We start from the raw sequence: 25,522 nt of genomic DNA, 5'->3' as shown, positions 1-25,522 counted from the left end.
AACGGTAGCACCGGGATTTGCAATCCTCCTCTGAAGAGAACCCCTCAGAGACAGTGGGTCCTGCAAATCATTTTGGAATACAGGACTTTCCAAGAATGTGTCATTTAAATGTAGTATTTATGATTAATCAGAACTTCCAAATAACTCTGTACAGCAGTTTTTTTTCTAACTGAAATGTGAATATGTTTTAAACTTGTGTCTACACTGATGGAGTTATATCTATTTTTTCATAGAAAGCATGATATTTTTACAGTGGTATGAATTTGTATTAAGGAAATTGTAGTAGTTTACCGATGGAAAACAATTTCAAACTGCCCCTTTGTTTCACATCCTTACTTTGCTACTACATTATATAGAATGTCTCTGCTGAAAGCTTTCCAATAATGTGTCATTCATAATTAAAACAATGAAGTCAAAGAGCATGAGAGACTTTAAAACTTGATTTCCCAAAGAATTGGTCCATACTGCTGCAAAGAAATCCTGCAACGAATGATGAGGTCAAAAGCATGAAGTCTTGTATGATTCCTATAAAAAGTGACACAATATTTGTACAGTACATGTACATAAACAATACTATTTATAAAAGCTGGTTAGTGTCATGGGAAGCACAGTTTAGAACATGAAATGATAAATTACTTATAATTGTTTCTTATTATATTTCTCATTAAATATTTAAATGGATAAACAAAGTAAATCATTAAAATAAAAGATGTGATGTTTCTTTCTCTTTCAGAACTATGCTAGATTAATTTATGGTTTCTTTAATGAATTAAGATGATCACTTATTAATATGTTTTACAAAAATGTTCAGTATGCTAGGAATTTTTTCAAAGCTTCACAATGTACTTCCTTCTCCTACTCAATAATAAATCTTTGTATTCTGTGTAAGGAAGCAGAGCATAGAGAATTATCTACAATCCTGGCTTTGCTGATAATTTGCCAAAAACATTTGCACACTTCTATTAGCGGTGTTTTTCCTGCCCATATATGAGAGGAAAAATGAAATATAGTTAGTTTAGTTTAGTTTAGTTTAGTTTTATTAGTATTTGTAGGCCGCCCTTTTCCCTGAGGGGACTCAGGGCGGCTCACACAAAACCGGGAAGGGGAAATACAGACATTAAGATAAAAACATATAATAAAATAGTAGGCAACATACATTCATCATTCGGGAGGGGTAGCTATCCTTATCCCCAGGCCTGACGGGCGAGCCAGTTCTTCAAGGCTATGCGGAAGGCTTGGACGGTGGAGAGGGTACGAATCTCCACGGGGAGCTCGTTCCAAAGGGTCGGGGCTACTGCTGAGAAGGCCCTCCTCCTTGTAGTTGCCAGCCGACACTGGCTGGCCGATGGGATGCGGAGGAGGCCTAATCTATGGGATCTTATTGGTCGCAGGGATGTAATTGGCAGAAGGCGGTCTCTCAAGTATCCAGATCCACTGCCATGTAGGGCTTTATGGGTGACTAATAGCACCTTGAAGCGCATCCGGAGATCGACAGGTAGCCAGCGCAGCTCGCGGAGGATAGGTGTTATGCGGGTGAATCGAGGTGCACCCGCAATCACTCGCGCGGCTGCGTTCTGCACTAGCTGAAGTCGCCGGATGCTCCTCAAGGGCAGCCCCATGTAGAGCACATTGCAGTATTCCAGCCTAGAGGTCACAAGGGCCCGAGTGACTGTTGTGAGAGCCTCCCGATTCAGGTAGGGTCGCAACTGGCGCACCAGGCGAACCTGGGCGAATGCCCCCCTGGTCACAGCCGTTAAGTGGTGGTCAAATGACAGCTGTGGATCCAGGAGGACTCCCAAGTTGCGAACCCTCTCTGAGGGGTATAAAATTTGACCCCCCAGCCTGAGTGGTGGAATATTAGTCAAATCTTTGGGAGGAAAACACAACAGCCACTCGGTCTTTTCCGGGTTGAGCACAAGCTTGTTAACCCTCATCCAGTCCATAACGGCCTCAAGGCCCCGGCTCATCACGTCTACCGCTTCATTGAGTTGGCACGGGGCGGACAGATACAATTGAGTATCGTCCGCATATTGATGGTATCTAATCCCGTGCCTGCGGATGATCTCTCCCAGCGGTTTCATGTAGATGTTGAATAGTAGGGGGGATAAGACCGAGCCCTGAGGCACCCCAAAATTTAGGGGCCTAGGGGACGATCTCTGCCCCCCCACTAACACCGACTGCGACCTGTCCAAGAGGTAGGAGGAGAACCACCGTAGCACGGTGCCTCCCACTCCCACCTCCCGCAGTCGTCGCAGAAGGATACCATGGTCGATGGTATCGAAAGCCGCTGAGAGGTCAAGGAGGACCAGGATGGAGGAATGTCCTTCATCTCTGGCTCTCCAAAGATCATCAATCAATGCGACCAAAGCGGTTTCTGTGCTGTAACCGGGTCTGAAGCCTGACTGGAAGGGGTCTAGATAGTTTGCTTCCTCCAAGGACCGTTGGAGCTGGAAGGCCACCACCTTCTCAACAACCTTCCCCAAGAAGGGAAGGTTGGAGACTGGACGATAGCTATTAAGAACAGCTGGATCCGAGGATGGTTTCTTCAGGAGGGGTCTCACCACCGCCGCTTTCAATGCGGCGGGGAAGTTCCCCTCCCGAAGGGAGGCGGTTACAACCGCCTGGATCCAGCCTCGTGTCACCTCATTGCAGTTAGTAACCAGCCATGAGGGACACAGATCCAGAACACAGGTGGAGGTACTTACAGCTCTCATGGCCTTGTCCACATCCCCGGGGGTAACATCCTGAAACTCAACCCAGAGCTGTTCTACTTGGTCCCCCTGTGCCTCGGCTGGAACTGCGGGTGTGGAGTCCAAGTCCGACCGAAACCGAGCAATTTTGTCCGCTAAGAATTGGGCATACTCTTCAGCTCTGCCCTGCAAGGGTTCCCCCGCCTCCCTTTTGTTCAATAGGGAGCGGGTTATCCTAAACAGGGCGGCTGGACGGGACTCAGCGGATGCAACCAGGGTGGCTATGTGAGATCTTTTTGCTGCCCTAAGTGCCCTGGTGTATTCCCTGGTGCAGGTGGTTACCATTGCTCGGTTCGATTCGGACTTATCGGACCTCCAACGGTACTCTAGGCATCTCCTCCGGCGCTTCATCTCCCGGAGCTCCTCGGTGAACCAAGGGGGTCTCCGGGATCTGCCGCCTCGGAGGAGCCGCAGTGGCGCAATCCGGTCGAGGGCCTCCGACGCTGCCGAGTGCCACGCAGCAGCCAGAGTCTCCACCGGACTGTGGGCGAAAGTGTCAGGAATAACCCCAAGCTCTGTCTGGAACCTTGACGGTTCCATAAGACGCCTGGGGCGGAACCACCTGGTCGGTTCCTCCTCCCTACAGTGGGGGTTTGGCCTCCGGAAGTCGAGCCTCAGTAGGCAGTGGTCTGACCACGACAGGGGTATGATGTCACTCCCCCTCAGACCAAGATCACAAATCCACTGCTCCGAGAGAAATACAAGGTCAAGCATGTGTCCCGCTGAATGGGTTGGGCCTCGAATTACTTGGGTCAAGCCCATGGCTGTCATGGAAGCCATGAACTCCTGCGCCCCATCAGAGTTTTCACCGAGCGATGGCAAATTAAAGTCCCCCAGGACCATCAACCTAGGGAACTCAATTGCCAGCTCGGCTACCGACTCGAGGAGCGAGGGGAGGGCTGCTGCAACGCTGTTGGGAGGCAGGTACGTTAGCAGCAAACCCACTTGACCCTTGAGGTCCAACTTTAACAGGAAAGACTCACACCCGACAATCTCCGGAGCAGGGACCCTACGAGGAACTAACGACTCCCGGATAACAGCGGCCACACCCCCACCCCTTCCCTGGGCTCTTGGCTGATGCAGCACCTGAAATCCTTCTGGGCACAGCTCTACAAGGGGGACTCCTCCCTCTGGGCCCAGCCAGGTTTCAGTAATACATGCCAGGTCTGCCCTCTCGTCTAAAATTAAGTCCCGGACGAGAGGAGCTTTATGAACAACAGACCTGGCATTTAGCGACAACAGCCTGAGACCAGGGTCCTGACTACTTGCGCCATCTGGTCTTGGAGTGGGACTCCTAGGGCCGGAAGGAGGGATCTCTGTAATGTAGCGAACCCTCCTTCCCCGGTAATGGCCTGCCCTAAAGTCCCCGCCGTATCTGCCCCTCCCTGTTACGACCGCAATACCCCGACCCTCTCCCGTGTCTCTGGTCCCCTCAACCACCCCCGTGGCCCCCGCAACTCCCGGCAGGTCCTCCGAATCACACATACTCATACACTCCCCCAAACAGTCCCCACGTAAGAATTAAAACACAAAAATTTACAACAATATGATCATAAAAGTGGGACATTCATTCATCTCATACGAATCTCATGCATATCCCATACAAAGAAAGAAGAAAAAGATGAAAGAAAAGGAAGAAACTACAATAGTTGCGCAGTTGATTAAAATTTCAGGTGCGGGTTCAGATGGCAAAATTGGCTGTTAATGTTCGAAATTAAGGTGGCTAGGGACCAGTTATAGTTCAAATAAAATATACGGGGGAGTGTCTTGTTACCCCTCTCTTCTTTTGTAAATTTGCTGATCGAAAGGTCCTGCGGGGGTTCGGTATGACCACACAATACTGTCGTCGTCTGTCCACCCGCAACCCAGGTCCAAAATTTCTTTCTGGGGGTAAAACCGATATAGTAGTGATGGTAACAGTCTGGGCTAAGAAAAACAGGATCACAGGCCCTAAATATATGGGTGAGGGAAGTCAAACAGTCAAAGTCCAGAGTGGCAGGTAACCAATGTTGGTTAAAAAGATAGCGTTGAAACCAATGTTGATAAAAAAGGCAGCGTTGGAGAAGGGGGCAGTGTCGGTAAAAGAAACAGTGCTGGTGGGGGGGGCTATATTGCTGACAAAAAGCAGCGATGATCACAAAGGCAGCGTTGGTAAAGAGAACAGCGTTGGTGAGAGAAACAGCTCTGTTAAAGAAAATAGCATCGATGGAGAAGCTAAGCCAAATATAGGGGGGGGGGGGCATCCGGAAAAGGCTCCGGCCACGGCGCACACAGCCAGCCGCCCGATTCGCCTAATCCGAAAAGGAGCCCTGTTTGAATCCCCCAGTTCTAAATGATGGCAATCGCTAGTCAGTACAATCAATACAGTCGCTGTAAGCTCACCACGTTGAAAAGATTTTAAGAAAAGGGTTGAAAAACCCCACAGCTGCTGGAGCCGCCGTAAAACGCTTTCAATCGCCTCCGCCACCACCATAGGGCCGCCGCTCCCGCCGCCGCTCCCGCCGCCGAGACCGCCAAGCCACGCCGGAGAATCCGAGGCCCCAGATCGACGAAAGGCATCGGCTCCCCTCAACTTTTGGCTCGCACACGTCCCCCGAATCTCCATCATCCTGGGGGACCTTCTCAAAAGCAGTAAGAAGTCGGTCCCAAGAGCTCCCAGCGCTTTTTCGCCAGATCGTCTAAAGCGGAAAAGCCCTGGCCGCCATTCCGAATCTTCGCACATGCGCACATCTAGTTAGTTGTAAGTTATCTCTTAAATGCTATGAAAGCATCCAATAAATGAACTGCAGCTAAATATATGGGCAAAGCCCATACTTAACTTCCTTTCTTGGGTGATTTTCTATTTATTTATTACTTGTTTAGTAATTTATTATTTAGTAAATAATATATAATTTTCTGTCTGTCTGTCTGTCTGTGTCAGTGTATCATCTACCTACTGACCTACCTACTCAGGCTTGCTCTCTATTAATGCTTACTGATATTTATGTTTCTGTATGGCCATGTAGTTGTGTTCCAAGAGAGCAGATTAATTGTTGCATATCTCTTTAAGACCATATTCATGTTGGTTGTCAGTTGGAAAATAAAAAGGGCAGGGATTGCAAAAGTGGTGGTGGTGACAAATGAGGGAAACATATGCTGTTTTGTATAAAATTCCTGGGAGAAATGACACTGGAAATAGAATTATTCTATTTGACAACAACAACAAAAATGAAATGTCCTCACTGAATTTAATATATTGCCTATTGAACCACATTTTATTTATTCATTTTCCAAGAAAATTTACTTAATTTAATATTCATTTTTTTAACCCTGTATCATATTTTCAGCCTCTGTTTTTTTATTAGTAGTCATTCTGAGAAACAGAGCTTAAGGGTGGTTTATATATCCTTAATAAGACTTTTGTGAATAATAGTTAACTGTTATTATCTTGGTTCCCTCCCCCGCTCCCATTTTCATTATTTAATTCATGGAGGGTTTTGTGAAATGTACTGAGCAATACAAAATCTTAAGAACATCCATGTATTGTTTGTAAAACATGAAATAAATTATTTAAATATCCAGCTAGATATCAACAAATAGGCCTCAAACCTGGCCTCAAAAACCTAGGATAGGATCTAATTAGTACAAATGCCAGCCTAGAAATTCTGGGGTTGTAGATTGGATATGGAAGTTAGAAACACATTCTGGAAAGAAGCAGTGGCAAACCAGTTAAACATTATTGGCTTTAAAAAAATCAGTAGCCTATGTGGATACGTCTATGAAGCATGTAATAACCCAGCTTTACTTCAAGGGGATTATTTTCCTAAGCAAACTTTGCTATAACCCTACAACAGTTGAACTTTTTCTGATTTTGTAGCCTGGAACTTAGTTTAATAATATATGTCTCATGGTTTAACAATGGGAAAACATTGTTTCTTCACTGTAACTCTCTTTTTGCTTGCAACATTCTTAAAATGTTTTAGGATTTGCTTTATGTTTACATCAACATTGAAAAAATAAGATTTAAACTTAGCAAGAAAGCCAAATTTCAAATGAATTTTGTTTTGATACAATGGACAGCTATGGTTTTGTTGTACATTTTCCGTAGCAGCTCAGAAGAAAAGGAAATAATGACCTATGTGGGATGGAATGGGACAATTGGCCGCAGGTGTCTAGTACTGCCCACTTCACCCTGGTTTCCCACTGACCCACCATGGGCATTCTTCCCCCATCATTCCTCCCCTGTCATTCCTCCCTCACCACTCCTTGGTGTGAGGATGGGCTGACAGGACACATAGTTAATTGTCCTGTGTGAGTAATCGGCTAGGGTGATTTGCCCCACAGCAAATTGTCCAGGGCTAGGTGGTGGAGGAGTGATGGAGAAGGGATGCCCACAGTGGGTCGGCTGAGGTAGGGGTGCCAGGGTGAAGCAGGCCGGGACAGATAGATAACAACAATTGTCTTAGAACCATGAGGGAAATAACATCCTTGCTTGGTGCAATAATATGTGCCTTATTCAAGTAAAATAATTATTTCTCAAAAGGCATTGCATATTGGAAGAAAAACAACACATATACAATGGGTTTTGTTAACACTTATTTTTTATTAAATTTATTTGTATCTTATTGTCCAGGATAATCCACTCCCAAGCCATTGAGGATTTAAATATTTTCTTTCAAAATCTTGTCTAGTTCCAAGTGCTTTACGTCCAAACATATTGTTTTGTAGCCTATTCCTTGTGTCTTTGTAATTCCCATGGAGACTTCACTTTTCTTTAGGATATTAGATCTCATTATTTCTGTTGTATGAACTTTAGCTCTGTACAATCAGCATTTTCTTGTAATATGACCTTTCCTACTGCAGTAATGACAGATGATATTTCTCCCTTTTACCTTGTTTAGAAAATAATTTTCAGTTCATTCTTCAAACCATACTGGTATCCCTCCAGTTTGGCAATTACATACATGAGGAATGTATGATTAATTATATTAAATATTTATATCGGGCAATGATCTTAATAGTTCCTTCATTAAATTGTCAGAAAAGTTTGTGCTGTTTTGTTTTAGAATCTTCTGAATAGAGAGATATTTCACACGTTTTAAGCCCATTCCAACTATTCTGGATTTATGAATTTTCTGAACATTACAGAAATGTTCTTGAAATGCATATATCTGTTTTGCTGATTTCAAATCACTTTTTTGTGGAATCCAATTTTGAATCAACTTAAAGTGTGCTAAGTTTAACCTACATAATTTCAGATTTAAGAATCTATGCAAGTTGTTGTGAAATGTCTTCTCCAAAACATCTCAGAGATCTTGCTTTCCAAATAGCATCTCCATCGTCATGCTATATTCTTTACAATTTTGAAGCTTGGTATTTTCTGACCCTGATGTCATTGCCATTTTCAAAATCTTTATGCCAGCTTTGAAGGTATGAAAAAAACCCTCAATTAGGAGTATTTATGACATAGATACTAATGAGTATCCATGACATGTGGGCTCTGAATGTTGGTTCAGCTGCAACTTCACCAAGCACCTGAAAATAAATGGACCTGTTTTGTGACTGAGATAAGTTTGGATGTTCTACATTCCTCGCTCCCTTCTAGGCCCATAATTCTTTGATTAGAAAATAATAACATGCAATTTCCAATTTATGCTGCACCCAATACACTCCTTATAGCTAGACAAGAGTGAGCACACATCGCTTAGTATAGCTAGCAAAATATAGCCTGAAGTTTATTGGTTAAACATCGACACACATAAAACATTAGAACTAGCAGGGACAGTTAAAATAAGAAATGACAAAGAAACATAAATAACAGACAACAGAGTTTACACTATCTATTATATATATATATATATATATATATATATATATATATATATATATATATATATATATATATATAGAGAGAGAGAGAGAGAGAGAGAGAGAGAGAGAGAGAGAGAGAGAGAGAGAGAGAGAGAGAGAGAGAGAGAGAGAGAGAGAGAGAGAGAGAGAGAGAGAGAGAGAGAGAGAGAGAGAGAGAGATCAAAATAGACAGAACATTTCAAAGCACTGGAAATAATATTATGGCAATATACCCAAACTAAAGGGAGTGACCTTTCTTGTTCGAGTTCCAGTTCCACTCCTTTTATGTAACAGTAACAGAATAGAAATGGAAAATTGGACACCAGATAATCCATCCTCATTCTATACCATGAAAGAAACAATTTGGTGCATGGGGATAACATAACTAATAATCAGAATTAATTTACCAAGTAGAGTGATAAATTATCAAATGTCAATAAGGGTGCATGGTTACTTTGAGTAATGCACACTGGAAATTGGGAAAGGGAGGGTGCAACAGAGACAAGGCCATATATTTAACACTAATGCTACAACAGAAAACAAGCCTTAGGATATTTTAATGGTCCTTTGGCATTGTTTTTTAAATACAGGAATGGCACTGCTAACATACACTTTTAATTCCACTACATGGGTATCATGAGAGGTTTATTAATGCTAGTCGGTGATTAATCTTACAGATTGCTCTTTCATTTATTTTGAATACTTTGAGAAGTTAAACAATAAAATGCTCATTGCCATTAGGAGCTTAGCTGGTTCTTTGTCTATTAGTAATGTGAAATCCTTCCCTTGGAATTTCCTGTTTTATTCTTAACTTCCTAATTTATAAATGTTGTCCTATATTGCCACTGGCAACCATTAAAGTCATTAGCATATATCAAACTATTTTGATTAGGGTCAATTAAGGTTTGGTCTTTCCCACTGTGACAGACTCAGATGTTTTAGCATTTCCCCCCATTCATCACAAAAACTAGCATAGTGCCTCAAAATATGTTTGCTTTTGCTGATCTTCATGCAGAATATTTTAGGAATAAATTCAAAGAGCTCTAGTTCTAACAATTATACTAGCATTCTATGATTCTTCCTCCTGTAAATTTCATTTTATTCTGTTGTATCTTTAATTTCAAAATGATAAAATTTAAAATATATAACAGAAAGCGCTCACACATACACACACACACACAAATCAATATAACAAAATACAAATTAATATAAAGTAAGAAAAAGAAAATGAAAAAAGAAACTCAAATTAAAAAGAAACAACTCAAGGAGAAGCTAAAATTGCAGGAAAGAAAAAAAGGAAAACAAAAATAGAAAAAAGAAAAAAGGTATAAAAAAGCAACTTCTAGTCTTTTTGCAGCACTTATAAGTACAATTATAAAAGTACTTCTTATTTTATAACTACAACACAATTCTATTTATAGAATCAATCCTGTCTAATCATCCAAACCATAAATCATTAGTTCATTATTTTCTTTTTTATGCAAAAATTCCATAATGAGTATTCAGTCAATAATAAGCATAGATATTGTCTTTTCTCCATTCAAAGAAATCAATTTAGCAAAATCAGCAAGTTCAATCATCTTCACAAATCATCCCTCCATTGTGGGTAATGCCAATTTTTTTCATTTTGTGTATCCAATAATCTTGCAATTATCAGGTACAGTAAAAAAAAAGTACCATATCTTTTTCCCAACTGTTTGTACATCAATCTCCAAAGAAAGAACTGCGGTCTAATAATCTTTAAAATCCTCTGAATCACTTTGTGTATTTGAATACAGAATTTTCTGGATTTTTTACATGTCAACCGAACGTGATAAAATGTCAACATAAATGTGACATTTATACATTCCAGACAATTTTTGGGTTGACATATACCAATGATACACCATCTAAAAATTATTTGAGATTATAAAAAATAAAAATTTAACTTGAATAAAATATCTTAGTTTTTGCAAAAGTTTCTTTCCGGTGGAGATACACATACATACGCATACACACACAGAGGGTGCATATTATTTTGTTTAATATACACACACACATTTACATACACATATATGTATACATATTTACTATGTGTTGAACAAAATGATAGCTATTCTAATTTTTCTAGAAAGAAATTCACCAGAAAAAAAATTCACTTCCATATATCTATGGAGATTTTCAGTCATCCAGGTCATAGTTGTCCCAAAGGTACTTTTTCAAGGGGCAACTGGACTTTCTTGTTTTTCTCTGAAGATGTTTCACTTCTCATCCAAAAAGCTTCTTCATGGTGGGGAATGGAAGGATTTATACTCCTTTGCATTCTTTCAGAGAGTCATTGAGGCCGTGTATCATCAGGGTTCACCTGACTAGTGCAAATGGGTGTGGAGCCTCCTTGGAACTCTGAAAAGACTGTGTTGTAGACTGAAGATAGATGATGTTGTATCCCCCCCCTCTCTGTTGAGAGAGGGCTGTTCTACCTACTGGGGCACAAAATGGGAGTTATCAGAACCCTACACCATTGAGCTGAAGGTCTACCTACCAGCAAAGATGGGGAAAGAAAAAGAACCAAAATCACATCAAAGAAGTGCTCAGAATGTGTGGCTATCCTAAGTGGGCCTTCATCAAATCCCAAAAAAACACCCAGCAAGAGCTCCTCCATAACAGACAAAGAAGAGAACAATAAATGAAGCAATGTTGTCATTCCATATGTTGAATGAATATAAGAAAAGCTCAGGAGGATCTTCAGCCAACACAACATATGTGCACACTTCAAACCCAAGAATACACTAAGGCAGAAGCATGTCCACCCTAAGGATAAAATATTCAGACACAAACTGAGCAACATGGTATATGCAATGGGGAAACAAAACAACCACTTCATAAATGCATGGCACAACATAGGAGAACATTTGTCCATCAGGACAAATTCAGCAGTCCATCTGCATTTAAAAGACAAAGGCCACTCTTTTGAAAGTCCACATTTTGGATAGAGAGGACCGCTGGTTTGAAATAAGGGTCGAAGAAAATTGAACAGCGGTCTCTGAACAGAACAGGAGGGATAAAACATCATCTGTCTCCAGTCTACAACACAGTCTGCAAGAATGCTAATGACCAGCTGTCGGCAAGGAGTATAAATCCTTCCATTCCCCACCATCTAGTCAGAGCTGAAGAAGCTTCTTCGATGGGAAGAGAAACAACTTTAAAGAAAAACAAGAAAGTCCAGTTGCCTCTTGAAAAAGCACCTTTGGGTTCACTTCCCATAACGAAAGCATAACATTGTAAATTTGAGTGACTGTAAACAGAGAGAGCTTCACATGTACTGTACTTCTTTGCTCCAGACAACAATATCACTTTGTGATATTGTTACACTTTGTGATATTATACACTTTTGGAGTGTATAATGTCCATTCTCAAAACAGGAAAATATAATGTACTGGTTTAGAATAATCAAGTTTTTTTTTAATTCCAAGAATTAAATCAGACTCTTAGAACTGTGTGTAACAATGCTGAAAATGCCTCATAGATTTTATTTGTGCTTGTCAAAGATTGCTGCCAAGTGTTTTAAATCAAACTGCTGTACTAACTATTTATTTGAAATAAAAACTGTGGCAACATTTTTAGTCCCCCTCCTCCAATTATAATCTTAGTGTTGCAATGTGTAAATATGAATAAGTAGGATTAATATTTTTGGAGACATTGAGGTAACTTCTGGGCAAAATGCCTTAAAAGTGCAGAAGTATTTTAGAAGATTTATATTTTTCCAGAAATTCTATATTCATATGAGAAAGGATTTAAATATTAAAGTATTTAAATTATTTAAATATTTAAACTATTCATCAGTACAATGAGTGCAGAAACTACTATTTCACAAGGCAAAATAACAAGGTCAGCTCTTTAATGTTGGCAAACTGCCTGCTAGTAAATTCATTATTATATTGTTTGTCAAATATGGAAAACACATTTTCCTAGTGCTCAGATATTTTGAGCTGGGCTTTTCAGAGATAAAAGTTTTGTTTCTCTTTGGAAATGGTATTACACACAACCTATCATGATACTGGTTTCCACTTCCCCAAAGAGATATACATAAATCCAAAATAGTTTGAAAATGGGCAGTGAACCAACAGAAAGCTAGTGAAATTCATAGCTGTACAATATATTCCTCAGCCATACAAAAACCCCAGGGGAATACAGGTTTTACAAAAACCAGCAAAATGAATTTCGATATATTTACAGTATGTATGTATGCGTATATGTAGGTTGTGTGTGTGTGTGTGTGTGTGTGTGTGTGTGTAGTGTGAAAATCTTTTTATAAAAATATATAAATAAAAATATCTCAAATATTTTATGTCTACATAAAACACATTCTAATTTTATTTTATAAGAATACAAAATAAACATTCCAGAAATATTGCATAAAGGTAGTATTTACTAAGCAACAGTTGTTGGGACCAGAATCTGCATTTCTAAGTGACTTGGTTGTAAAGGGTGACATCAACATTAATTATGCTTGTTGGAACCCAGTAGTGAAGGTTGTAAATGGAGGTCACATGGCAGCAGGATGCTGCAACTTCGTATTTGTGAGTTGGCTGCCAAGTGCTTGGTTTTGATCATGTGACCATGGGTGCACTCTACAATAACCAGTCATAAGAACCACTTGCTCAGCACAATCAGAGCTGAGGTGGTGCAGTGGTTAAATACAGCACTGCAGGCTACTTCAGCTGACTGCAGTTCTGCAGTTCGGCTGTTCAAATCTCACCGGCTCAGGGTTGACTCAGCCTTCCATCCTTCCGAGGTGGGCAAAATGAGGACCCGGATTGTTGTTGGGGGCAATATGCTGACTCTGTAAACCGCTTAGAGAGGGCTGAAAGCCCTATGAAGCGGTATATAAGTCTAACTGCTATTGCTATTGCTAATCATGAGTCTGAACAGTCACTGAATGTCTGGTTGTCAAATGAGGATGAACAAGCAGGAGATGGTGAAAGCCAGTAAGGACATGGTTAAAGGCATCTTTCAGCTAAATGCTTTCAAGTTTCCAAGGTCTGATGAAATAATTCAGAATAGTGAAGGAACTAAAGAGCTTTCAGGATTTACGTCAATTATCTTTGGTGTTAAAGGACTGGAGAAGAAGAAATGTGTTTCCTTTCTTTAAGAAATGAGGATTCCAGGAATTAGCTAAGGGAACAAGATTGGGGTTAAATCTGGACAGATGGGGAGGGTGGGTTAAGAGCAACAAAATGTCCTTAGCATGGAGAGATGTAAAGTATTACATTTGGGGTGAAAAAAAATAGATCACATAACATGGGAGATTATACCACATTGCTGTAATGCTACTGTGAGAAATGACCTTGGGAAACAGGAGGAAATACCACAGACAAGTCAATGGTCAGAAAAGTGGCAACTGAGCCTGCAGAAGGAAGAGGGAGTTTCCATAAAGGTGACTATAAAGGTGCGGGTGAGAGAGATAGTTTCATATTTCAAGATTCTGTTAATGTAAACATGCACTGAAAATTAGAGCTAATACTTCTGGTTATGCTTCTCATATGGACTACCTCACAAGGGTAACAGCTGGATGTGGTTATTGTCATCCAGCTGAACATGAGGCAGCAGCATGAGACAACTATTAGAAGGGATAATGCAGTTCTGGCCTGCATTAAAAGAAGCATTATATCAAAGATGAGCACAATCTTTACTCTCCACTGATAAGAACACACTGAAATATTATACAATTTCCAGAAACATATTCTGGAAAATCTGATTTAAATAGTTTCAGAGGACAATAAAGATAATTATTTGAGGAACCAGCTGTTTTTACTTGTTTTTACCCATCTGGTGTATTCAGGCAGAGTGAGTACTGTCCAGGTCCCAACAATTAAATATTGCCATCTTATAGGACCGAGGAAATGTGTCTTCTCTTTCACAGTCCCTGTCCTCTGGAACAGCATCTCCCTGGAGATATGCATGGTTCCCATTCTCTTTAGTTTGTGGAAGTCACCTGAGACCCGGTTCTTTTCCCCTGTTGGGTTTTATTTCCATGTTGGGAGTGTGTGTTTTTTTGGTTGAGACAGTCGTGTGGTTTTTAAGTTGTGTTTTAAATATATGCATTGGACTGAATGTATGCCGTCCAAACTCCAAAGTCTTCTTGGAGTTGAGCAGTCTTAACAAATGGACCAGATAATAAATAAAATAACAGACACATGAGGACACTCCCTATGAGGCCAATTTGAAAGAATTGGGGGTGTTTTAGGCTAGTGAAAAAAGTTTGAGCGGAAACATGATATCATTGTTCAGATACATTAAAAGATGTTATAGGGAAGATGTTGACAGATTTTTTTCTGCTGCCATAAAACCAGAGACCAAAAATATTGGGTATAGGTTGCAGCTATCAGATTTTGTTTAAATGTAGGGGAAATTACCTAATAGTAACATCAGTATAACCATAGAACTAATTCAGTACAGAGGTTGCTGATTCTCCATTATGGAAGTGCTTAAAAAGAAGCTGAACTGCTACCATTTGTGGATAATTTTTATTGGTTTTCCTGCACATTGCACATAGTTGGTATATAGATCATGGTACCTGCCAATTCCATAATTCTGTGATTCTACATAAAAATGTTCATCTACGGAAGTTGTATGTACTATCTGAGTAAACACAGAAATTGAAGCACAGTTTCTGAGGTTTCTCAAACTACTTCTCCTAGGTCCCCTTTGATTACAGATGAGATGACAATCAGAGGAATACAATTAGGGAATGTAGAGAATTCTGAACAGTCACTTTGCCAAGAAAACAAAGCTGGAAAGAACAATCTGGCTGGAGAATTGAATAGAACTGGATGGAGGAATTCAGTGAAAAAGGTTTAGGGTTAGGTTTGTATTTGATGCATATTTGATGCATTTTTATTTTTATTCAACATTTATCCTTCTTGCAATGTTCTTTGCTTTTCTGCCCTCTTTTACAGTGATACTGAAATGAATACATGTCTTTTTAAAAAAAGAATGTGCTTGTGAAATCTGGATCCGTGGAAATAAATCAGTGTTATATAAAAAGAATAATCAAATGACTTATAAAGAGTTCATCCTGGAGTACTTGATAACCACTTGAAAATAGTGTCTTGGAAAAAACAAATAATTTCAAAAGGTCATTGCCAAGAGCTGTATCCAAATTTTTGTGTTCTAAATAATTCCTAACCATATTCTAAAGTAGTGTTGTCTGTAAACTACAATTTCATTTTTTGCACACAAAATTACTATGGTTACATAGGTTTGAGACATAATTGTTCCTTTTCTTCATTTTTATGTCCAGCATCCTCGAAAAGGATTGCTCGCAAAGATATGTTGTAACAAATGGTATGAAAATCTCCAGAGCTTTCTTAGCAATAACAGGGTACGTTACCATTTGTTGACACCAAAACGTTGAGAGCATTGTTGTTCTAAAGAGTTGCTGTTGAACCTGGCTCTGCTGAATTTCAATGATTTCATCGGGGTATTCATCATTGACATCTGTTGTCTCAACACTAAACGTGAATGGCTGTCTCACCCATGCGGGATATGACTCTCTTGTAGGGAAGTATCCGTCGAGAGACCTTGCAAGTGAATCTAAGTGCGTGGCAATTGCTTGCTTCAGTTCCACGGGTACAGAAATGTCTCCGATTCCAGATACATCTTCAATCTTACTTACACAGTCGTCTACAGGGGAAAGTTTGCAAAGTTATCGTTCTCTATTCGTCGTTTCCATAACAGTAGCTTTTTTTGAAAAGCTTTCAGGTTTTCTTCTGCTTCGATGATGTTGACTCCACTGCCCTGCATCTGTTGATTGAGATGATTGAGAGCTGCGAAGATATCAGCCATGTACGCTAAAATGGGAATGAACTCAGAATTTTTGAAGCAATCTGCATGACAATGTTGGTGCTCTTGCAAAAACAGGGCTAATTCCACACGCACGGCAAAAACACGATTCAGCACCTGTCCCCGGGATAACCACCGAATGTTAGAATGGTACAGAAGTACCTCGAATTCAGATCCCATTTCTTTACATAGCTCCCTGAAGATGTGGTGCCTCAGAGCACTATTTCGCACATAGTTCACGCATTCCACTACAATTTTTAATACTTCTGCCAGTTTTGGAGGCAAGGTTTTTGTTGCCAACGCATGCCTGTGCAGAATACAATGCGTAACAATGATGTGTGGTGCACTGGCTTTCACTAGCGCACCAAAATCAGACTTTCTTCCCAGCATGGCTGGAACTCTGTCTGAACAAACTGCAGAAACCATATCTCATGAAAGATTGTTGTCTTTGAAGAAGTCATCCACAAGTTTCTTCACATCGGCTGCCTTAGTTGTTGTAAGAGGCTTACAAAATAAAAAACTTCCTTTATCACGTCGTCTTTCACATAGCGCACGAATACTGCAACCTGGCTTAGATTGGAAATGTCTGTGGTCTCGTCGAGTTGAAGGCTGAATTTTGCCGGGCTTGAAATCAGATTTGCAACTACTTGAGCCAAGATGTCTTTGCTCATGTCCTCTATTCTGTCGCTGATGGTGTCATTTGAAAGAGGAATTTGGGATAACTTAACTTCAACCGCTTTTCCCAGCATGATATTTGCCATCTTCAACACGGCTGGTTTTATGAGTGTTTCAGCAATGGCGTGTGGTTTGCCCTGCTTTGCGATCAGGTAAGCAACTTCGTACGATGCTATGAGGATCAGTTTGTTGGTGGGTACAAAGCCGAGAACAGGCAGAGTAGCCTTTTCATCGAATCTAGCTCTCTTTACCTTGAATTCAGCAAGCGTTGTGTTCTTGTATTTTCCATGCAGCTTAAGGAAGTGTTCTCTTAGTTTTGCCGGTGCTAGACTAGAATTGCTCAACTTGGCATTGCAAATCATGCAGTTAGGACGCTGACTCCCATCACGTTCCGTTATACATATGAATCCATATTGTACATATTCGTCCGACCACTTTCTTTTTTTGCTCAACATAGTTAGTATGAAGGGATTAAAATATTAAGAAAGAAATCACACGACGTACCATCGCGACAGTTACAATTCGACTACCGGGCGCATCAAATTCCCTGCAGCACAGATAGGCCAAGCGATGTGGCGTTATCACCTGCAGCCAATGATGGACAAGCGGGGTGTGTCATCACGAATCATATGAGTCGGGTGTGTGTCTTGACCTCCGCCGAACCCGCGAGACTGACTCACTGAACCCCTGGTGTTCGATCGAACCCAGGTTAAGAACCACTGTCTTAGATTCTCCTCAAATAAACGGTTATGAAGAAATCATTCAAATGTTTAAGTATCCTTATTCAGTTTGTCTGAACCTCAGGAATCTCAATGCCCATGGGAAGCGCAAGAAGATAGACACCCACCCACTACTGTTTTGTACAATTCCCAAAATCGTATAACTGTCTGCCTTGACAGACATTTATTCTGCTTCTGCCTACCAATCCCCCTAAACACACAGAAGAGAGTTTTTCTGAACAAATTAAACCCAATAGATACAATTTAAGAAGCAATACATATTGATAAATCAATCTATTCCTGCAATCCTCTGTACAGTGTCCTTTGAGAGAATTATATCTGGCATTATGTCAGCATGTTGGTATCATCTGAATCGGCGTGGCTCCATAGTTATGTAGATTGTGACCTGGACCTGAAATGAATTGATAAGCGAATCCCACTACTGGAGTTTTCAGGGGACAAATTTCAGAGGCAAGGAAGCCAGTGATATTGAATCAGTTGGAACTCTAAAGAATTGAGTTATACCCCACCCACAAACAAAACAAAACATATCTGCTCTTGTATTTCCTTTCTTGCCAAATGCTATCAGGAAGGGCTTCCTTCCCCCCCCAAACATCTGTGACCTCAGCTCATTCCCCCTCCCCATTTCCTTTGGGGCTTCAGAAACTAAAACCTGGGATGATCAGAGGCTACAGATTGTGTTCCATCAAAATGTGCACATTATTGGGGAAATTAAGTTTTAAAAGTTTTCCTGAATCAGTTAGCTCTCTGCATCCTGATATGGAAAATGAAAGTTTTTCTCGCATAAATATTGTTGAAATAATAGCTATATAACCTAATAATTCAAAAAGTATTTTAAAATGTGTTTCCATTATTTCTTAAACTTCCCACATCTTTGTAGCAATCACACAAATCAGTCATCTGATTTATTTTCTTATCAAGGGAATACACCCAGAGAATACCTTGCTCTTTGTAATAGATGAATAAATAAACAAACATCAAAGGAATCAAGCAACATTAAAAGCATCAATAAAAGATCTACAAATATCAACATACATAGCAAGTGTGAGTTTGAGGAATTTCAACATTTGTATAATACATTAAACATTTCAAAAATTATATTCTCAAAGCTCCAGAATTCTTTATTTAATAGTTTTAGAATAAGAACAGGACAATGATTTCAAAAATAGGGTAACATCTGAAAAATGTCTGTCTTACTTTTTAATGCCAGTACCTCTAATGACCGCATTCATTGTTGTATTATTTATTCATTAGGAAAGTGACACTGAAATGTTTCTTCCTGATTAAGATTATTTCTCTTTAATGAGAATGTTTAAATGTTCTGATAGGAAATTCTTATTTATTTTTAAGAACAAAGCAGTTTTGTGTGTGTATTAGATTCCCCATGTAATGATATTCAACAGCTAAACTAACTTTTGGTCAAGAAACATGATCCAGATAAATTTCTAAAAATAACAATGGACCTTCTGATAATCAAAACTAATTCTATTAGAACTTTATGTTTTTCTTTCATTACATGGCCATCAAAGAACATAGTGGCTGGACACCATCAAAACTGACACCAACCTGAGCATAGAAAAACTCAAAAATAGTGAAAGACAGGAAGACCTGGCCCATAGAATTGCTAAGAGACATGATTGAATAGATATCATCATCATCATCATCATCATCATCATCATCATCATCATCATGCATACTTACTATATTTATTTTATTAAAAGTGAATAAGGTCACACTGTAATAAAAAACAGTATTTGATAATATGGTCACATGATTTCTTCAACAAATATTCAGATTTTTATTTGTCCAATTTCGTTGTGTTTAAATACAATGACAATAAAGATTATACTTGTCAATAATTTGACGCTCTACTGGTCGACCGGTCCTTTGCATCCCGTTGCAGTTGGCTTTCTTCTGGCTATGTTTCCTGACTGGGAGAGACCTTCTGCCCTGGAGAGGAAGGATCTCCAGAAGAAAGCCAACTGCAACGGGATGCAAAGGAGCAATGGGACATGAAGGAGCAGCCACCCAGCAGCTGCTGCATCCTGTTGCAAGCGCCCATGGTGGCCTCAGCATCCACCTCCCTGCCATCTCCAGTCCCGCACAACCTCCCCACCACCCACCTACCTCGGGACACTCTGCTGGATGACTGCTCCTTCGTGTCCTGTTGCCGGCTGCAGCCGTGTCCGGGCAGGTGCTGCGCCCCCAGAGTGGTCACATGGCAGCGGCACATTGGCTGCTGACCATCCCTGGGCCCACCCGGTTGCTTCTAGAGGGGGCAGGCAGACAGACAGCATTCCCTTCCCTCCCTGGGCGCCTGCAGCGTCGGAGCCTGCAGCAACTTGCACATAAAAGCAATTAAGAACTTCTCACACACGTGAGAAGATTTTCTGTACTGTGCAAAAGCTTGCTCCAAGGCTGCAAGCTCTGAGGCTGCAGGCGCCCAGGGAGGGGGGGAATGCTGCCCGTCTGCCCCCTCCCAAAGCAACCTCACCACCGTGCAGTGGGTGGGCGAGGCAAGCATGATGTTGGATGGGTACGGGGAGCGAGCAGTGACTGAGTGGGCAAGGGGAGCGAGCGGGCCCTGGCCAGCTACCGTACTGGTATGGGGGCATGGCAAGACATCAACCCTAATGGTATGCTATGGTATGGCCAATTTCTACTACCTATTCGGCTGTACCAGACCGGACCGCTAGGAACCCACCACTGGTACTTCCCCTGTGCTCCAGGATTTTTGAAAGATTTAGTACAATGGTTCTGAGATATCATCTGCCAGCTCCTTAGAACTCTGGGATGTAATCTGTCAGGTCCCAGTGATTTACATCCATCAAGGTCAGATAGGTGTGTGTTCTCTTACCATTTTCTTGCTTATTTTAATTTTTATTTCGTGTTTGTCCTTAGAGTAGCTTTTTTGGTACGTTGGGCTATATTTTCTTTTTGCATGAAGACCGATGCAATGAATGAGTTAAGCAGCTCTGCTTTCTCCCTACTGCCTCTTACTTCCTTGCCATCTTCTCTCTTTAGTGGTCCTACTGTTTCCTTGACTTTTTTTGTTATTAATATGTTGAAAGAAACTTTTTAAATTATCTTTGACTTTTGTAGCAAGCCTTAGTTCATTCTGAGCCTTTGCTTTCCTGACTTCATCTTTGCATGTTCTGGCTATCTGCTGATAATCAGCCTTAGTTATGTGTCCCTCTTTCTATTTTCCGTGCTTATCCTTTTTGTTTTTCAGTTTGTCAGAGAGTTCTTTGTGCAGCCATGATGGTTTCTTCTTGAATTTCTTGTTTTTCTTTTTCAGTGGTATTACACCGGCCTGTGCTTTTATGATTGCATTTTTCAGTGTTTCCCATGCTTCCTGAGTTGTTTTCCCCATTAGGATTTTCATTCATGGAATTTTTCCTAGGGTCTCTCTGAGTTTGTTAATATCAGCTCTTTTAAAGTTTAAGGCACTGGTTGGATTATTTTCTATTGCTTGTGTTTGCATTATATTCAATTCTAGTATGACACAGTAACTTCCACCCAAAGTTCCAACAACTTCAACTCCCTCTATCACTTCTTCTCTATTAGTAACAATTAGGTCCGGTACAGCTTTACTTCTAGTTCCCTCCTCTAACTTTTGGATAATAAAGTTGTTAGCCAGGTTGGTTAGGACATTTTTTGATCTCCCAGTTGCTGCAGAGGTGGTCTCCCAGTTGATATCTGGATAGTTAAAGTCTCCCATTACTACTGTGGTATGCTTCCTACATACATTTGTTAACTGATTGGCTAAGAGTTCATCTATTTTTTCTGATTGGTTGGGTGGCCTATAATATACACTTATGGCAATGTCACTCCCCCCCCTTTTATATTGACTCATGTACATTCTGGAGGGTTTTTTATCTTTGATCATGTGCATTTCTGTAGATATGTAGAGACTGCTCACATCTAATGCAACTCCACCTCCTCTTTTTGTTTATCTGTTTCTTTTGAACAATTTGTATCCATCTATCAGTAGATTCCAGTCATGGGTCTCATCCCACCAGGTTTCTGTAATTGTCCTTCTGTACTATTGCTTCTAGTCCACCCTGTTTGTTTCCCAAGCTTTGAGCATTTGTATATAAGCATTTGAGACTTTTATGCCTCTCCATGGGTATGATTCCTCCATCTCCTAATTGTTTGATTTGTTTTCTTGGGTTTTATGATTAGTTTTGTGTTCTAAAGATTGGTCACCTCCTCCCTCCTCAATTTTAGTTTAAAGCCCTTCTGATGAGTTCAACCAGGCTTTATTTCAAACTGAATTTATCCTCCCAAGATTTAAAAAAAGAACAGGCAGTAGTGACTCTTGTAAATGCAAGAGACAAACTTACCTGTTGTTCTCTGATAAATGAGTGTTTACAGAGGTGTGAAAGTCCAGCTCCAGATTATTTTGTTTTCTCCCAAGAAGCTGTTAATCTGGAAGTCTGGGATTGGTTCATCTATATTTTAATCCTACCCATTAATATTTAATTCCAGACTCCTATACCAAATTTTCTGATTTCAGTGATTAAAAAATGCTAATTCATTAAAATAATAGTATTTTTAATGCAACAAGATGCTGGTACTCACACGAGCTCCTTTTTCTGGAAAACATTCACAGCCCCCACTGCAGTCTCTCCCTGCACATGGTCCAGTGTAGGACTTTCCTCCCTGAAAAACATGAGACACATTCAAAAGTTCAATAAATCTGACAATAAGAAAAACAATTAAAAATACAACTGAAACAGGAATAGATTTAAATGACAGAGTACAAACACAGGTAGTCCTCAATTTATGACCACAATCGAGCCCAAAATTTATGTTGCAAAACCTGTGAGAAATGAGAAGCGAGAAATTTGTTAAGTGAGTTTTGCCCCATTTTATAACTTTTCTTGCCACAGTTGTTAAGTGAATCACTGCAATGGTTAAATTAGTAACATGGTTGTTAAGTGAATCTGGCTTCCCCATTGACTTTGCTTGTCAAAGAGTCACAAAAGGGGATCACATGTCCCCAGGACAATGCATCCGTCAGAAATATGAACCAATTGTCAAGCATTTGAATGTAAATCACATGACCATGGAGATACCGCAACAGTCATAAGTGTGAAAAATGGTTATGTCACTTTTTTCAGTGCTGTTGTAACTTCAAAAAGTCACTAAGCACACTGTTATAAGTGGAGGACTACCTATAGTATCTATTTGACAAGAAACAGATAAAAACATTAAAAAGATTAATGTGCATATCCTGAGATAAATCTAATTTGCATAGCCAGAAAACAAACTAACCACTGCCCCCACAACACCTCTCAACATCTCACCTGTGAGACAGATGAGGTGTCAAGGGGCTGATTTGGTCTGGTGGAAATATGTGCTGCACAGAAGCCTATTTAGCATCCAGATCCAGGAGGTTAAGCCACTCTAATTCTGCCCTTCAAGGAGACAGGCAACTTCAAAAGGGCTTCAAAATAAAGCAGCATTTTTGCACAGTCACAGTACCAAAAATGGATGCACTTAGAGCAATCTTGACACAAATATAAAGAGATATCACTACTTTGGTATCAACAAATCTTATTAGCAAAGCTCACATTTTTGAAGCCCTGGGATACAATTAGCTATCACAAGGAGCCCAGAAGAGCTCTGCTGGATCTCCTGTAATATTCCTTGTCCCAGTTGATCAGATGTAATCAGGAAAGCTACAGACATGGTCAGAAGGGAAAAAGCTTTTTATTTTTTTGCCACTAATTGCGCTGTATACCACCAGTGTAGTATGTTGCCTGTTGGTTCAGGAGATAAGTAACTAAGTAATTCACCTGCTTATTACTTATTAGTAAGTGATTAGGTAGTTCATAGATGCTGATAGTCCTAGTAATGTCTGCAAGGAAGGGGAATGACAAAAACAGTACCACACTCCTGCATATGCAAACTCCACTTTCTCTTATTAAATCATACGCATGTGTAAATAGGATGAAGTATTTTTGACACTTATCATTTATCCTGCGAACATCTCTGTATAGTCCTATCTTGTATGGATTTGTCCAGTCTCATTTTAAAACTTTCAGTTAACACTTTCTTCTGAGCAAGTGAGCACAACTGAAGATTCACACAGGGATACAGCTGCCCATATTTTAATTTTAAAGATTTAAAATTAAATGCAAATTTTAAAGACCTATTTTATGACTCAGAGGAATTATTGGAAATAAAGATTATGCTTAAAGCTGATTTTTTTTCTGTCATCATGTAACTCATAATTTAGGCAAGGAAAGAGAAACATTTCTGGACTGAACTAGACTCAAACTATATATGCTTTTCGTTAGTAATATGAATTGATTTAAATGCCTCTTACTCTTAAGTATGTAGCAATAGCAATAGCAATAGTTAGGCTTATATACCGCTTCATAGGGCTTTCAGCCCTCTCTAAGCGGTTTACAGAGTCAGCATATTGCCCCAACAACAATCTGGGTCCTCATTTTACCCACCTCGGAAGGATGGAAGGCTGAATCAACCTTGAGCCTGGTGGGATTTGAACAGCCAAACTGCTGAACTGCAGTGCTGCATTTAACCACTGCGCCACCTCGGCTCTTGTATGCTTGAGGCTTATACATACATTCCCTTTGTAAATATCAGTAGTGACAAGACTCTGTCTCCATGGAGCAGTGATGGGTTGCAGGCGGTACACCCCGGTACAGGCGTACCAGTGCCTGCCAGGAGCACCGGGTACCATTCCGGTATGGTGCTCCGGAGGGCCCACCCACCCACCTGAGCTCCTTACCTGTATTTGAGCTCTTCGGTGCTTCTGCACATGCTCACAGAGCGTACGGCATTTGCACGACACTCCACCAAACTGCTGGAGTGTTGCAGAGGCGTTGAGGAAGTAAGGATGCATGTGCGCGCTGCGCACAAGTGCGTGCTGTGCATGTGTATGTGGGAGGCGCTGGGCCCCATTGCACCATACCGGTTGCAACGGGATCTGGAACCCATCACTGCCATGGAGACTTGAACCCACTGAAGAACCTCAATGGACATCAGCAACTTGCCATTGCTAACATTCACTCTCTATTTCTGGAGGGCAAATCTAACTTGTTCACTTTCATGCTCTTGAAACACAGCTTCTCCCGATCTTTTGACACTTGGCTATTTGTACCTCTCTCATATTTGCTCGCTTTCAACACAATGTTCCTTTATTCTTCCTTTTTTTTCAGCAACAAAGGGAAGAAAAGCACTGAGCATGATTTCATGGACTTCTTTTTCTGTTTCTCCCTCCCTCCCTCCCTCCCTTTCTTTTGCCAGACTTCAAGGTGATTCTGAGCAGCTTCACAACAATAAAAATCAAGATGATAACAAGGTTACATTAGAAAAGAACGAAGTTGCCCTTGAAGGAACAGATATTACTCCCAAACCTGGAGACCCACCAAATATCCTAAACCAAGGCCTAGGGGAAAAAAGCCAGGTTTTCAGATCTTCCTTGGAGGCTGGTTAGGATGGGGGTTATACAGATCTCCAGGGGGATGCTGTTCCAGATAGCAGGTACTATGACTTTTCTTAGCAAATGGAAAGAAACTCTCCTCTTCCATTCATATTTATTAGCAGGGTGGAAAGTCATTTTTCTGGTAAATACAATATATCTTGCCTTTGCATTGAAAGGCATTGATAGATAAAATAAAAGTTAATGTTAGATCACACATATGCGCTCCAGCCAGATAAAGTTAAAAT

At 40.5% G+C, this 25,522-nt stretch overlaps 1 protein-coding gene across 1 annotated transcript in view; it reads right to left on the bottom strand.

Moving 5' to 3' along the window:
• Positions 1-25,522, bottom strand: part of COL4A2 (collagen type IV alpha 2 chain) — a 180,346-nt gene that overhangs the window by 114,757 nt on the left and 40,067 nt on the right. Inside the window, exon 4 of the mRNA XM_087716708.1 lies at positions 22,403-22,483. Coding sequence (XP_087572834.1) covers positions 22,403-22,483 — 81 coding nt within the window. The remainder of the gene's footprint in view (positions 1-22,402; positions 22,484-25,522) is intronic.

Source organism: Thamnophis sirtalis, unplaced genomic scaffold (genome assembly GCF_051295495.1).
Source record: "Thamnophis sirtalis isolate CommonGarterSnake01/CBP01778 unplaced genomic scaffold, rThaSir2_p1.2 scaffold_5, whole genome shotgun sequence".
Classification (NCBI taxonomy): domain Eukaryota; kingdom Metazoa; phylum Chordata; class Lepidosauria; order Squamata; family Natricidae; genus Thamnophis; species Thamnophis sirtalis.
Note: the sequence above shows the minus strand (reverse complement) of the source record. Positions and strands in the feature narration are given on the sequence as shown.